The sequence below is a fragment of the Triticum urartu genome, chromosome 6, assembly GCF_003073215.2.
Source record: "Triticum urartu cultivar G1812 chromosome 6, Tu2.1, whole genome shotgun sequence".
Lineage (NCBI taxonomy): Eukaryota > Viridiplantae > Streptophyta > Magnoliopsida > Poales > Poaceae > Triticum > Triticum urartu.
Window position 1 is genome coordinate 566651569 of NC_053027.1, and position 11579 is coordinate 566663147.

The 11579-nt window shown below is 47.8% G+C and overlaps 1 protein-coding gene across 1 annotated transcript; it reads left to right on the plus strand.

Moving 5' to 3' along the window:
* Positions 1-3559: 3559 nt before the first annotated feature.
* Positions 3560-5443, plus strand: LOC125513065 (tryptamine benzoyltransferase 1-like). The gene is made up of 2 exons (XM_048678112.1): positions 3560-4005; positions 4470-5443. Exons 1-2 carry the CDS (start codon positions 3655-3657, stop codon positions 5409-5411), a joined length of 1293 nt encoding a protein of 430 aa, XP_048534069.1. The 5' UTR covers positions 3560-3654; the 3' UTR covers positions 5412-5443.
* The last annotated feature ends 6136 nt before the right edge of the window (positions 5444-11579 follow it).

The window sequence follows — 11579 nt, forward strand, 5'->3', positions numbered from 1 at the left end:
GGACTCCTCCCTGGCCGCACCCTTCCTTGGAGGAAGGGCCAAGGCTGCGCCCCCCCTCTCCCTTGGCCCTATATATAGTGGGGGGAAGGGAGGGCAACCATACCTAAGCCCTGGCGCCTCCCTCTCCCTCCCATGACACATCTCCCTCCTCCCGCAGTGCTTGGCGAAGCCCTGTTGGAATCCCGCTACTTCCACCACGCCGTCGTGCTGCTGGATCTCCATCAACCTCTCCTTTCCCCTTGCTGGATCAAGAAGGAGGAGACGTCGCTGCTCCGTACGTGTGTTGAACGCGGAGGTGCCGTCCGTTCGGCGCTAGGATCATCGGTGATTTGGATCACGACGAGTACGACTCCATCAACCCCGTTCTCTTGAACGCTTCCGCGCGCAATCTACAAGGGTATGTAGATCCACTCCTCCCTCGTTGCTAGATGACTCCATAGATTGATCTTGGTGACATGTAGGAAAATTTTGAATTATTGCTACGTTCCCTCAACACATAACAACATACGTTGTTCCCTTTGTCATCGGTATGTTACTTGCCCGAGATTCGATCGTCGGTATCTCAATACCTAGTTCAATCTCGTTACTGGCAAGTCTCTTACTCGTTCTCGTAATACATCATCCCACAACTAACTCATTAGTTGCAATGCTTGCAAGGCTTTAAGTGATGTGCATTACCGAGAGGGCCCAGAGATACCTCTCCGACATTCGGAGTGACAAATCCTAATCTCGATTCGTGCCAACCCAATAGAACCTTCGGGGACACCTGTAGAGCACCTTTATAATCACCCAGTTACGTTGTGACGTTTGGTAGCACAGAAAGTGTTCCTCCGGTAAACGGGAGTTGCATAATCTCATAGTCATAGGAACATGTATAAGTCATGAAGAAAGCAATAGCAACATACTAAACGATCGGGTGCTAAGCTAACGGAATGGGTCATGTCAATCACATCATTCTCCTAATGATGTGATCCCGTTAATCAAATGACAACTCATGTCTATGGCTAGGAAACTTAACCATCTTTGATCAACGAGCTAGTCAAGTAGAGGCATACTAGTGACATTCTGTTTGTCTATGTATTCACACATGTATTATGTTTCCGGTTAATACAATTCTAGCATGAATAATAAACATTTATCATGATATAAGGAAATAAATAATAACTTTATTATTGCCTCTAGGGCATATTTCCTTCACGATGGGCCCAGACCCCTGCGCGCATAGGATTTAGACCGGCGTGCTGACCTCTCTGTTGAGCCTAGGTAGGGCTGCGACGTGTTGATCTCCCGAGGCCGGACATGACCCAGGAAAGTGTGCCCAGCCAGAGAGATGGAGCGTGTCGGGTAATGTGGTGCACCCGTGCAGGGAAGTTGATCTACTCGAATAGCTGTGTCCATGGTAACAGGCGACCCGGAGTTGTACCTTGACCTTATAACAAGTAGAACCAGATATTTAATAAAACACACCCTTCCAAGTGCCAGATATAACCCGGTGATCGCTCTCACACAGGGCGACGAGGAGAGGATCGCCGGGTAGGATTATGCTATGCGATGATACTTGGTGAACTTACCATCTACTCTCTTCTTCATGCTGCAAGATGGAGGCTGCCAAAAGCATAGTCTTCGACAGGACTAGCTATCCCCCTCTTATTCTGGCATTCTGCAGTTCAGTCCACCGATATTGCCCCTTTACACGGATACCCATGCATATGTAGTGTAGATCCTTGCTTGCGAGTACTTTGGATGAGTACTCACGGTTGCTTTTCTCCCTCTTTTCCCCTTTCTATACCTGGTTGTCGCAACCAGATGTTGGAGTCCAGGAGCCAGAGGATCCCGAGGATGATTCTACGTGGAGTTCGACTTCCAGGAGTAGTTTAGGAGGATCCCAGGCAGGAGGCATGCGCCTCTTTCGATCTGTATCCCAGTTTGTGCTAGCCATCTTATGGCAACTTGTTTAACTTATGTCTGTACTCAGATTTTGTTGCTTCCGCCGACTCGTCTATGATCGAGCACTTGTATTTAAGCCCTCAAGGCCCCTGGCTTGTATTATGATGCTTGTATGACTTATTTATGTCTTTAGAGTTGTGTTGTGATATCTTCCCGTGAGTCCCTGATCTTCATCGTACACGTTTGCATGCATGATTAGTGTATGATTGACTTGGGGGTGTCACACTCTGTTAGTAGATAGTAGATACATAAATTGCAAAGCCTAAAAGAGCTCGAGTGCGTGTGTCTTCTCGAGTTCTATATAAGGGAGCCCTAGCTGTACATCGAAGGCAAGGAGGAGATTGGTGTTTATGGATCAATTATGTATCCTTGTTCCTTGTTGATTGTCTACCTCGAGGAGATCGATTTATGTGGATCATTTGGGCATTATTTCTTGTAATGGATGCAATGTTCCTTCGTGGACTGTTGGGTGTTGAAAAATAAATGTTTTGTGTGGCACTGGCATTCTAGGCTATTTCTTCAAGTCATCTCTCTCACCAAAGACTATTCTTATTCTGAAAAAAAGATAATTGTAGTTCTAAAAAAGCGAATACTATTCTTAAGTACGTACTTATCATTTCCCAAAAAGGTATGTGCTTCAGTAAATTTTAAGGGCCCCTAACTATTGGGGTCTTGTTTCGTCGCCCACTTTGTATGTACTTATGGATAGTAGTTCTGTTAGTTGATACAAAATTTGCTAAGCCTGAAAGAGGTCGAATGTGTGTGTATTCTTGAGCTCTATATAAGGGATCCCTAGCTGTTCATCGAAGGCAAGAAGGATATTGATGTTTATTGGCCAATTATGTACCCTAGTTCCTTGTTGATTGTCTACATCATAGAGATCGATTTATATGGATCATTTGGGCATTATTTCCTATAATGGATGCAATGTTTCTTCGTGGACTGTTGGGTTGTTAAAAGATAAATGTTGTGTGTGGCACTGGCATTTTGGGCTATTTCTTCAAGTCATCTCTTTCACCAAAGACTATTCTTATTCTGAAAAAACATAATTCTCGTTCGAAAAAAGCAAATAATATTCTTGAGTACGTGCTTATCGTTTCAAAAAAAAAGTACACGCTTCAGTAAATTTTAAGGGCCCCTAACTTTTGGGGTCCTGTTCCGTCGCCCACTCTGAATGTACTTATGAATAGTAGCTCTGTTAGTAGACACATAAATTGCTAAGCCTGAAAGAGCTCGAGAGCGTGTGTCTTCTTGAGTTCTATATAAGGGAACCCTAGCTGTACATCAAAGGCAAGGAGGAGATTGGTGTTTATGGATCAATTATGTATCCTTGTTCCTTGTTGATTGTCTACCTCGAGGAGATCGATTTATATGGATCATTTGGGCATTATTTCCTGTAATGGATGTAACGTTTCTTCCTGGACTGTTGGATTGTTGAAACTAACATGTGTTGTGCGTGGCACTGCCGTGCTGGGCTCTTTCATCTACTCATCTCTCTCACCAAAGACTATTCGAGTACGTCTGCGTATGCTCCGATCCGTCGAGCTGTTATATAAGCGGAGGTACGCGGCCCTAGCTGCTCATCAAATTAAGGCACACTCGATGAGTCCAGGTTACTGAAAAGGTTAAAGCTAGAGATCGACCTCGTGCACGCGTACGTACGCAGAAACGGGTCAGGCTGTCACTACGTACCAGCAGCAGCTTATCATGATGCTGAAGCCGGTGTACCGCGTGCCGCATCCGCTGGCAGGGAACAAGGTCCAGCTGACCGTCTTCGACCGCGCCGCCATCGACACCTACGTCCCCATCGCGTTCGCCTACCCTGCCCCGGCGCCGTCCAACGAGGCTCTCAAGGAGGGCCTCCTCCGAGCCATCGCGCCGTACCCTCACCTGCTAGGGCGCTTCGCCGTCGACGGCCACGGCCGGCGATTCCTGCACCTCAACAATGAGGGCGTGCTCGTCATAGAGGTCGATGTCCCGGCCGACTTGGCGGACGTGCTGGCAACCGGCGGCGGCATGACCCCGGTCGTCGCCGGCTTTTACCCTACAGTGCCGGAGGTGCTGCCACGTCACATTCACCATACCAGATTCACGCGTGCATGCAGAGGTTCCAATGATGATAACGAATGGCATTTTGATTTTACGTTAAGATCCGTTCAGCATTTTCCTTTTTCCTTTTCTCATTCTATAATATATACTTTCTTCAGTTTGACTAATTCACATCTAGATGTTTTTTAAAAATTTCACATCTAAGCTCCCATAAATATATAATGCAGCAACAAGAACAAAAAAAACTAAGACAAAAAAAATAGATCACGAACAGAGTGTACATGAGGTTAGATGTGACATAATTATGTCACATCTAGATGTGTCCTAGACAGATCCTACTTTCTTCGTATCATAATATAAAACGTTTTTAACACTATGATGTATTATTATGATACAGAGGTAGTTGTAGCATTTAGGTGAAATTTTCTTCATTTTCATGATTGAGAAAATAATATATATATTTTCAATTACAGGAGAGCGTTGGAGCGGCGCTGCTGCAGGTCAAGCTCAGCCGGTACAGATGTGGCGGCCTGCTGCTCGGCGTCATATCCCACCACCACATCGCCGACGGCACGGCAGCGAGCTCATTCTACTGCGCGTGGGCGGCTGCGGTGCGCGAGGGCAAGGACTTCGACGTGCCGTCCCCTTTCATAGACCGTGCGGCCACGGCCGTGCCCCGCAGCACGCCCAAGCTGGTTTTCGACCACCGGTCCATCGAGTTCAAGCGCAGTTCCAGCCAGGCCCATGCCGTTCTACCCATGGAAAAGATCAAGAACATCACCGTGCACTTTCCTGCAGAGTTCATCGCCGAGCTCAAATCCCGCGTGGGAGCACGTTGCAGCACGTTCCAGTGCCTGCTGGCGCACGTGTGGAAGAAGGTGACGGCGGCGCGGGGTCTGAGTCCGGACGAGTTCACGCGGGTGAGGGTGGCCATCAACTGCCGTGGCAGGGCCAGCCCACCCGTGCCAATGGACTTCTTCGGGAACATGGTGCTCTGGGCGTTCCCGAGGCTTCAGGTCCGAGACCTGCTGGGGCTGAGCTACGGCGCCGTGGTGGGGGGCATCCACGAAGCCGTGGCGCGCATCGACGGCGAGTACATTCAGTCGTATGTGGACTTCGGCGGAGTGGCGGACGCCAACGGGGAGGAGCTCGCGGCGACGGCAACCGTCGGGACGATGCTCTGTCCGGACATAGAGGTGGACAGCTGGCTTGGGTTCACGGCCCATCAGCTCGACTTTGGAACCGGACCGCCTTCCGCGTTCCTGCCATGGTTGCCAGTCGAGGGGATGATGGTCTTCGTGCCGTCGCGCACAGCCAAGGGCAGCGTCGACCTCTTCATGGCCCTCGCGGAGGATCATGTCGCCGCCTTCAATGAGATTCGCTACTCCCTCGATCTTCTATCATCTAGGATATAAGAATTAATTTGAGGGTCATTGGCCGGTTTTACAAAAACTCATTCCTGAAATCTATTATACATATACATATACACACTAATAAAGCAATGTGTGTTCTTCTGATTTGTTTTTCATCCATTCACCTATATTATCAGTATTTTTGGGCCACGTCTATGATTCTTCATATTGGATCATTGGGCCAGCTACCGGTTCTATCGAAAAAGGTTCCTTATTAATTCCACCTTGCAAATTTACAAATTTACACAGGGTCCCATCAATTTATATATGTCCCAAATAGACAATGAACAAGCCTCTTCGAAATAAACAAAACAGAGTTGGCTACACTCTGCCGTGTTGTTTTGGTTGGCTCTCGGCAAATAGATCGTTTGCCGAGTGGTAACCTTTTGCCAAGTGTGCTTTTTCGCTTTGTATACACAAATACTAGTGTTTGCCGTGCGGCAGCTGATGCCGAGTATACCTCTCGGCTTACTTCGTTTTGCCGAGTACTCGTGATTTGGCTCTCCGCGAAGAGCCAAAGACCCCGGTAGTGAAGGTATACATTCCTCACGGTGTGACTTGGGCCTCATAAATACAAATATTTTTATATTTTTTAATTTGATTTAATTCTTGTTTATCCCTACTAAGCATTATTCTTGGTGTTTCTGTGAACAGAAAATAAACTTGAAAAAGAAGGCGAATGAAGATACATACTACACGCAAAAGAAATTTTTCTATGGAGACTAAAGCTGCAAAGGACCTTACATCTTTGCAGCAAGCTGAGGGAAGACATGGCGCCTCTCTGTACTGAATCTACAATAGAAATTGCAACAATTACTCGGCTATAAAAAGTAGTCAGTGATAATTTGATGGCCATTTGGCAAAGGGGATCAGCTCAATAGTTCACATACATGATTATTATTTTTATTTTGTTATCCTTGGAGGGAAAATATTCATCAATGAACACCTTCAACAGACCATTGTTGTATACTTTTATTTTATTACTAGGCAAGAACATCAAGGAAGTTCAAACACTATGGACGAAATTTAGAATTCAAGATTTCTAGACACGATTTCTACCGCAAACCGGGCACAAATGTGGGGAAGGTTTGCGGGAGTTCAGACCGCTGTCGCGTCCGTTTTTGACCGCCCTGGTCCACCAAAAAAACCTCCCCATCCCGCATGCGCTTCCTGCATGTCGCCAGTTGCCCGCATTCATGTCGCTGTAGAGCGGGCCGCTCCACATTGAAGGCAGCTCAGGACGGGCGCGACCTCTCACTGCCTCCGCCATTTAAGCGGTGCGCTGGCTGAGGGCGCCGCCCGCTGCCCACCCGGCCGAACACGCCTTTTCGGCACATTCAAACGCCTCCATTAAACCCACGTGGAAGCCGAGAAACCTACTCCTACCACAAGTCCGTTCATGAGCGGGCCGACCGCATTCAAACGCCTCCATTAAACGCAACGTCGGCTGAGCTCCTTCTATCCACCCTCTATTTAAACGAGGCCAGACATCGGGCAAGAATCGCACCCCACCGCCGCTCCCCATCTTCTCCTTCATCATTTTCTCCACTCTTCCGACGGTTTCCGAAGAGCAGTTATCTGGCTCACAAGCCGGCTGGATGGCCCGCCGAGCCTGTCGGATACGAGCGAGGCAGCTCGCTGCTCCACATCGGCATGGCGGGGAGCACGGCGGCACGGGCGTCCTTGCTGTCGTCGATCACGTCACGTCATACTGCGCCTCCCGTGTTTGCGACCGTGCCTCCCATGCCTGCGACCACGCCTCCCGTGCCAGCGGCGGCACCATGTAGGCAGAGACAGAAGCCGGGTGCATGAAGAGAGATGAGTCGGTGCCCCCCGCCTCCGCGTCCTTCACCATCATCGAGAAGAAGTATAACACTGGAGGCTGCCGCCGCTTGGGTCCCATGAAGGCCACCGCCAAGGCGACGCCGGCGTACACAGCTGGTGTCTTGCCCGATTCTTCTTTTGCGAGAACCATCGTCGACCCCGCATGGGCTCCACGGAAGCGGAGGTGCCCCCTTCCCCTCCAGCTGAAGCATTAGCCAGAGGTTCCACTCCGATCAGCAGTGGGGAAGCGAGCCGTCCTTTGCTCTGAAGCATATACCTCCGGGGCTCCCGGAAGTCCGGTGATCGGGCTGCCGGACATGAGGAGGACAAAGGGATCTGCGGGTGACCATTTAGATTAGGTATTAATCTCCAGAGCCGGACTAGCACCGCTTAGTTGATGTAAATAATGAAATCCGTCATGTTTATACAAAAATCCGGCATTTTTATATGAAATCCATCATGTTTATATGAAATCCGGCCGTGTTTGCACGAATTTTGTCTGGTTAGTTCAAGTTGTTGTCAGAATGTATGCGGCTACGGTTGGATGGCGTCCTCCCGCATCAGTGTCCACGGACGCCCCCCTTCCCCCCCCCCCCCCCCCCCCCCCCCCCCCCCCCCGCGCACGCGGAAGATGCGGAAGGAAATTTACGGGTTGCCGTTGGAGATGCCCTCCCGTGATGGTGTTGGACATTTTTCTTTAGCTGGCAATGGCGGTTGGACTCTTGGTTCTGTATTTTTTTTCCATCTCATCAAAGAGGGCAGATCGACCATCAACACCAATTGGCTCTTTGAAAGGAGTACAGATAAAGAAGTTAAATTCCCCACAGAACTATATGGCTATGTACACTACAATATGTCCAAGTAATCTTATTTGACAATATTAGTGGTGTGTGGATTTGTTGGAGACGAATCTGATACCTGTGATTGAGTATAGATCTGGACAACAATATTTTGCAAAGCAAAGTTGATGTATTTATTTCTTTTATATGTGATTATTAGCGCATGAGAGCGAGCACGAAGGCTCATTTCACGTTATTTTTGTATTATCTACATCTGGTACAGGCTGAAGTTATGGTTCTTCCCAAGTCAATAATTTGTTTGGTAGCAAAAATATTAAAGTCAACAACTTGTGATTTTTTTTCTAGACATCTTGAGTCTGTTTCCAGATTTGAGCACTTAATACCCATGTGGAACTATATTTCTAAGCATATTTGTAAATATTGATTCAATTTTTTCATCAAAGATTGCTCCAGTACTTCCCTGCTAAATATTCAGAATAGTGAGTAATTTACAGTGGGAAATGGTTTCAATTAATCAGAAAACTTATTCATGATTCTGTTCTTCATGTCTTTATTAGTTGTTCATGTGCTCTATATTTTTTTTACCACTCTTTATATATGTTTATCCACTGTATAATCTCTGAGCATGATAATTCAAATACAGACTTTGAGTTAATTATGATTTATAAGTGAGCTCTGGCCTTCATCCAATACAGATTGTTTGCTTTGGTATGGCCCTAGTACTATTCACATCTACAAAATTACTCTTGGTTTTACTTTCTGTTTGTACGAGTGCTATCAACGCATATTCAAAATTATTCAGTCCGCAACACTTTCTGTTTGTCCTTGATATGCATATTTAAGTTGTTTTTTTACCTATGCAGTGTTGCGTCTTCTATGTTACGGATGGTGCCCTGATTTTTTCCAACCAAGGACAATAAAAAAAAACTGATGGGAGTACTCAGAGGGCGAACTCCATTCATCGGTGTTTCCTTTTCAGATACTTGGCTATTGAAACAAACAATATTGTTAGAAAAATTGTATTCACTAATTCAATATGTCTTGTTTATTTGAAGCAATCATTTTCATGTGGATATGCTGGTATATCTTTGCTTACTTGAACAATTTCTAAAATGCAGCGATACAATTTTTCTGTACTTTCAATTTGAAAATGCATATTTCCCCAAGGCATGGAGCGGCCTTCGACATAATCAAGGTGAGCACAAGAGCATTGCATTTTGTTCATTTTATTTTAGTGCAGTTGCTACTGTATCATACCGATGGAAATATAATAAAGTTGAACCGCATTGTAATATTTCGGGACAGCAAAGCGCGCACTTGCTTCTAGTATAAGAACGTTTTCCAAGCTTTTTGTTAGCTTGAAAAACGTTCTTATATTATGTGATGGATGGAGTATATAAGAATAGCCAAAGCGCTTACCAATTCTTCAACTTTCCACTTACTAAATAATCTCTAAACATAATCAAACATAGAAAAATGCATAAAAACAAAATTACTATGTTCAGCCAATTTAAATTGTGCTATCAAAATAAGTAAAGTAAACCTAAGGACTGCATATATCATGTCTGTTTATTCATAGATCAACTGACATACTTCCTGATCATCAGGTGAGAACCCACAGTTTCAGCAATTCAAATGTCCCAGCAAAGCATATGTAAGTTATAGCAACTCTATTGCCAACTATATGAGTACGACCAGAGGCAACAAGAGCAAGGTATCTTCCTCGTCGGGAGCATATCGACATAACAGGGACGGTAAGGAAATGCACGCCTGATGCCATGAGCTTGTTGGCAGGGGTCCCGGACGAGCCTCTCGCCTAAGTACTGCATTCTCGAGGTACTAAGGTGGTATGCCATGGCAAAGCTGCTGGTATTGAGGAGGAGCACGTCCTTGTGTGGATGCAGACCCATGATCCCGCGTAGGGCAGGCCCCGCGTAATTGGCACATTTGTCGATGTCGATGTCGATGAAGTTGTCCTCATCCGAGTCCCACGAGTGCTCGGAGCCCTCTATGCTCTCGGTTTCTTCCTCTTCGACACCATTGTCATCGTCATCAACTTCACCAGCAGTGTCATGGTGGCCTTCCTTCTCATCCGCCAAGCCTTCCACACTATATCCGTGCTGGCACAAGATGACACTTTTTTTGCTGGTTTTCACTGCGTCCCATGTCACCCTTGGCTTTATTTTCGCTAAGGTCTCATAGGAAACCATGTATGGATCAAGGTCTGCCTCATGTTCCAGCATCCACTCTAGCAAGCCATCGGATGATTTTGCAAGTGACCATACTTGAAGCTGACAGTCGTTGAGCGCTGCATAGCGAATCCCTTTCTCCTGGCTAGCTAAGATGGATCTCGTGGGCATTTCATGGAAGCGCGCAGCATGGGCTTCCCCTGGCAACTGGACCAGCTCGTAGGTCCGTTCCAAACAGTGTAGGATCATGAGGATACCGGTGTGACAATGCACGTAGAGCGATCCGTGCCAATATTCAGCCGACCACCATATTTCCTTGTATTCGCCCCATGGTGTCATCATAATGTCGTAGAGGTGCTCGCGGGCACAAGGCGCTGGCAGGAATTCCTGGCTCTCCCACTGACCGGTCTGTGACGAGAAAACCAGTAGAGACACCACCTTATCTTTTGTCTCCTTGGCTCCTGGCGAGTGGCATTGAAACTCTTTGTGTTGCCCCGGCAGCCCAACAACCTTGGCATCTTGTGACGACGCTTGCACACCTGGTCTTGATGGTGCCGACATATCATCGGTTTCCTCTTGTTTTACTTCATGTACTCCTTGTTGATCTTCTCCAAACAATCTTGGCAAGTGCATCTCCTCGGTGATCCACATTTCTTCTATTTCAGCGCGCGTTTGGACCTTCTCGGTGGGAAGAAAGAACACCTCATAGTGCCGCGACACAACGGGGTCGAAGGCGAGGAACATGCCCTTTATGCAGCACGGCCATGGCGCCTTTGACGGGCGTGGCAAACGCTCCCACCGAGCCGTCGCCGGGTTGCACACGCAGTAAACAGCGCGATCGTGATATTCCGTGAGGATGATCAATCCGTTGCAGTGGTGCACCACATCCGCCCAACTGTGCCCGAAGAGAGGATGTCGAAAAACAGGCCCGTCGGCGATGGCGCCCTGTGGTCTCCGCCGCGAGCGGGGCGCCGACGGGGCGAAGAAAGAGGACTCGTAGTAGTAGGATCCGTAGTTGTTGGTGAAGATGCCGGGAAAGGCGCGCGGCGGGAAGTAGTAGGGCAGGAGGAGCCTGTGGCCGTCGACGATGGCGCGCCACGAGCGGCAGACACGCCGGGACTCGGCCAGGGCGCGGCAGGGGAGGCGGCCGAGGACGTCGATGAGGACATCGTAGGGGAGGCCGCAGAGGCCATCGCCGTCGCTGGCCGCGTCCATCTGGTCGGCCGCCAGGCGGGTAAGGGCACTGAGGGAAGAAACGAGGACGAGATCGCTGGATCTAGAGATGAATGGAGGCGCAAGGAATAGCGGCCGAGCCCCTGACCTAGGCTTATTTTTATTTTTGTTTTTGAAAACCCCTG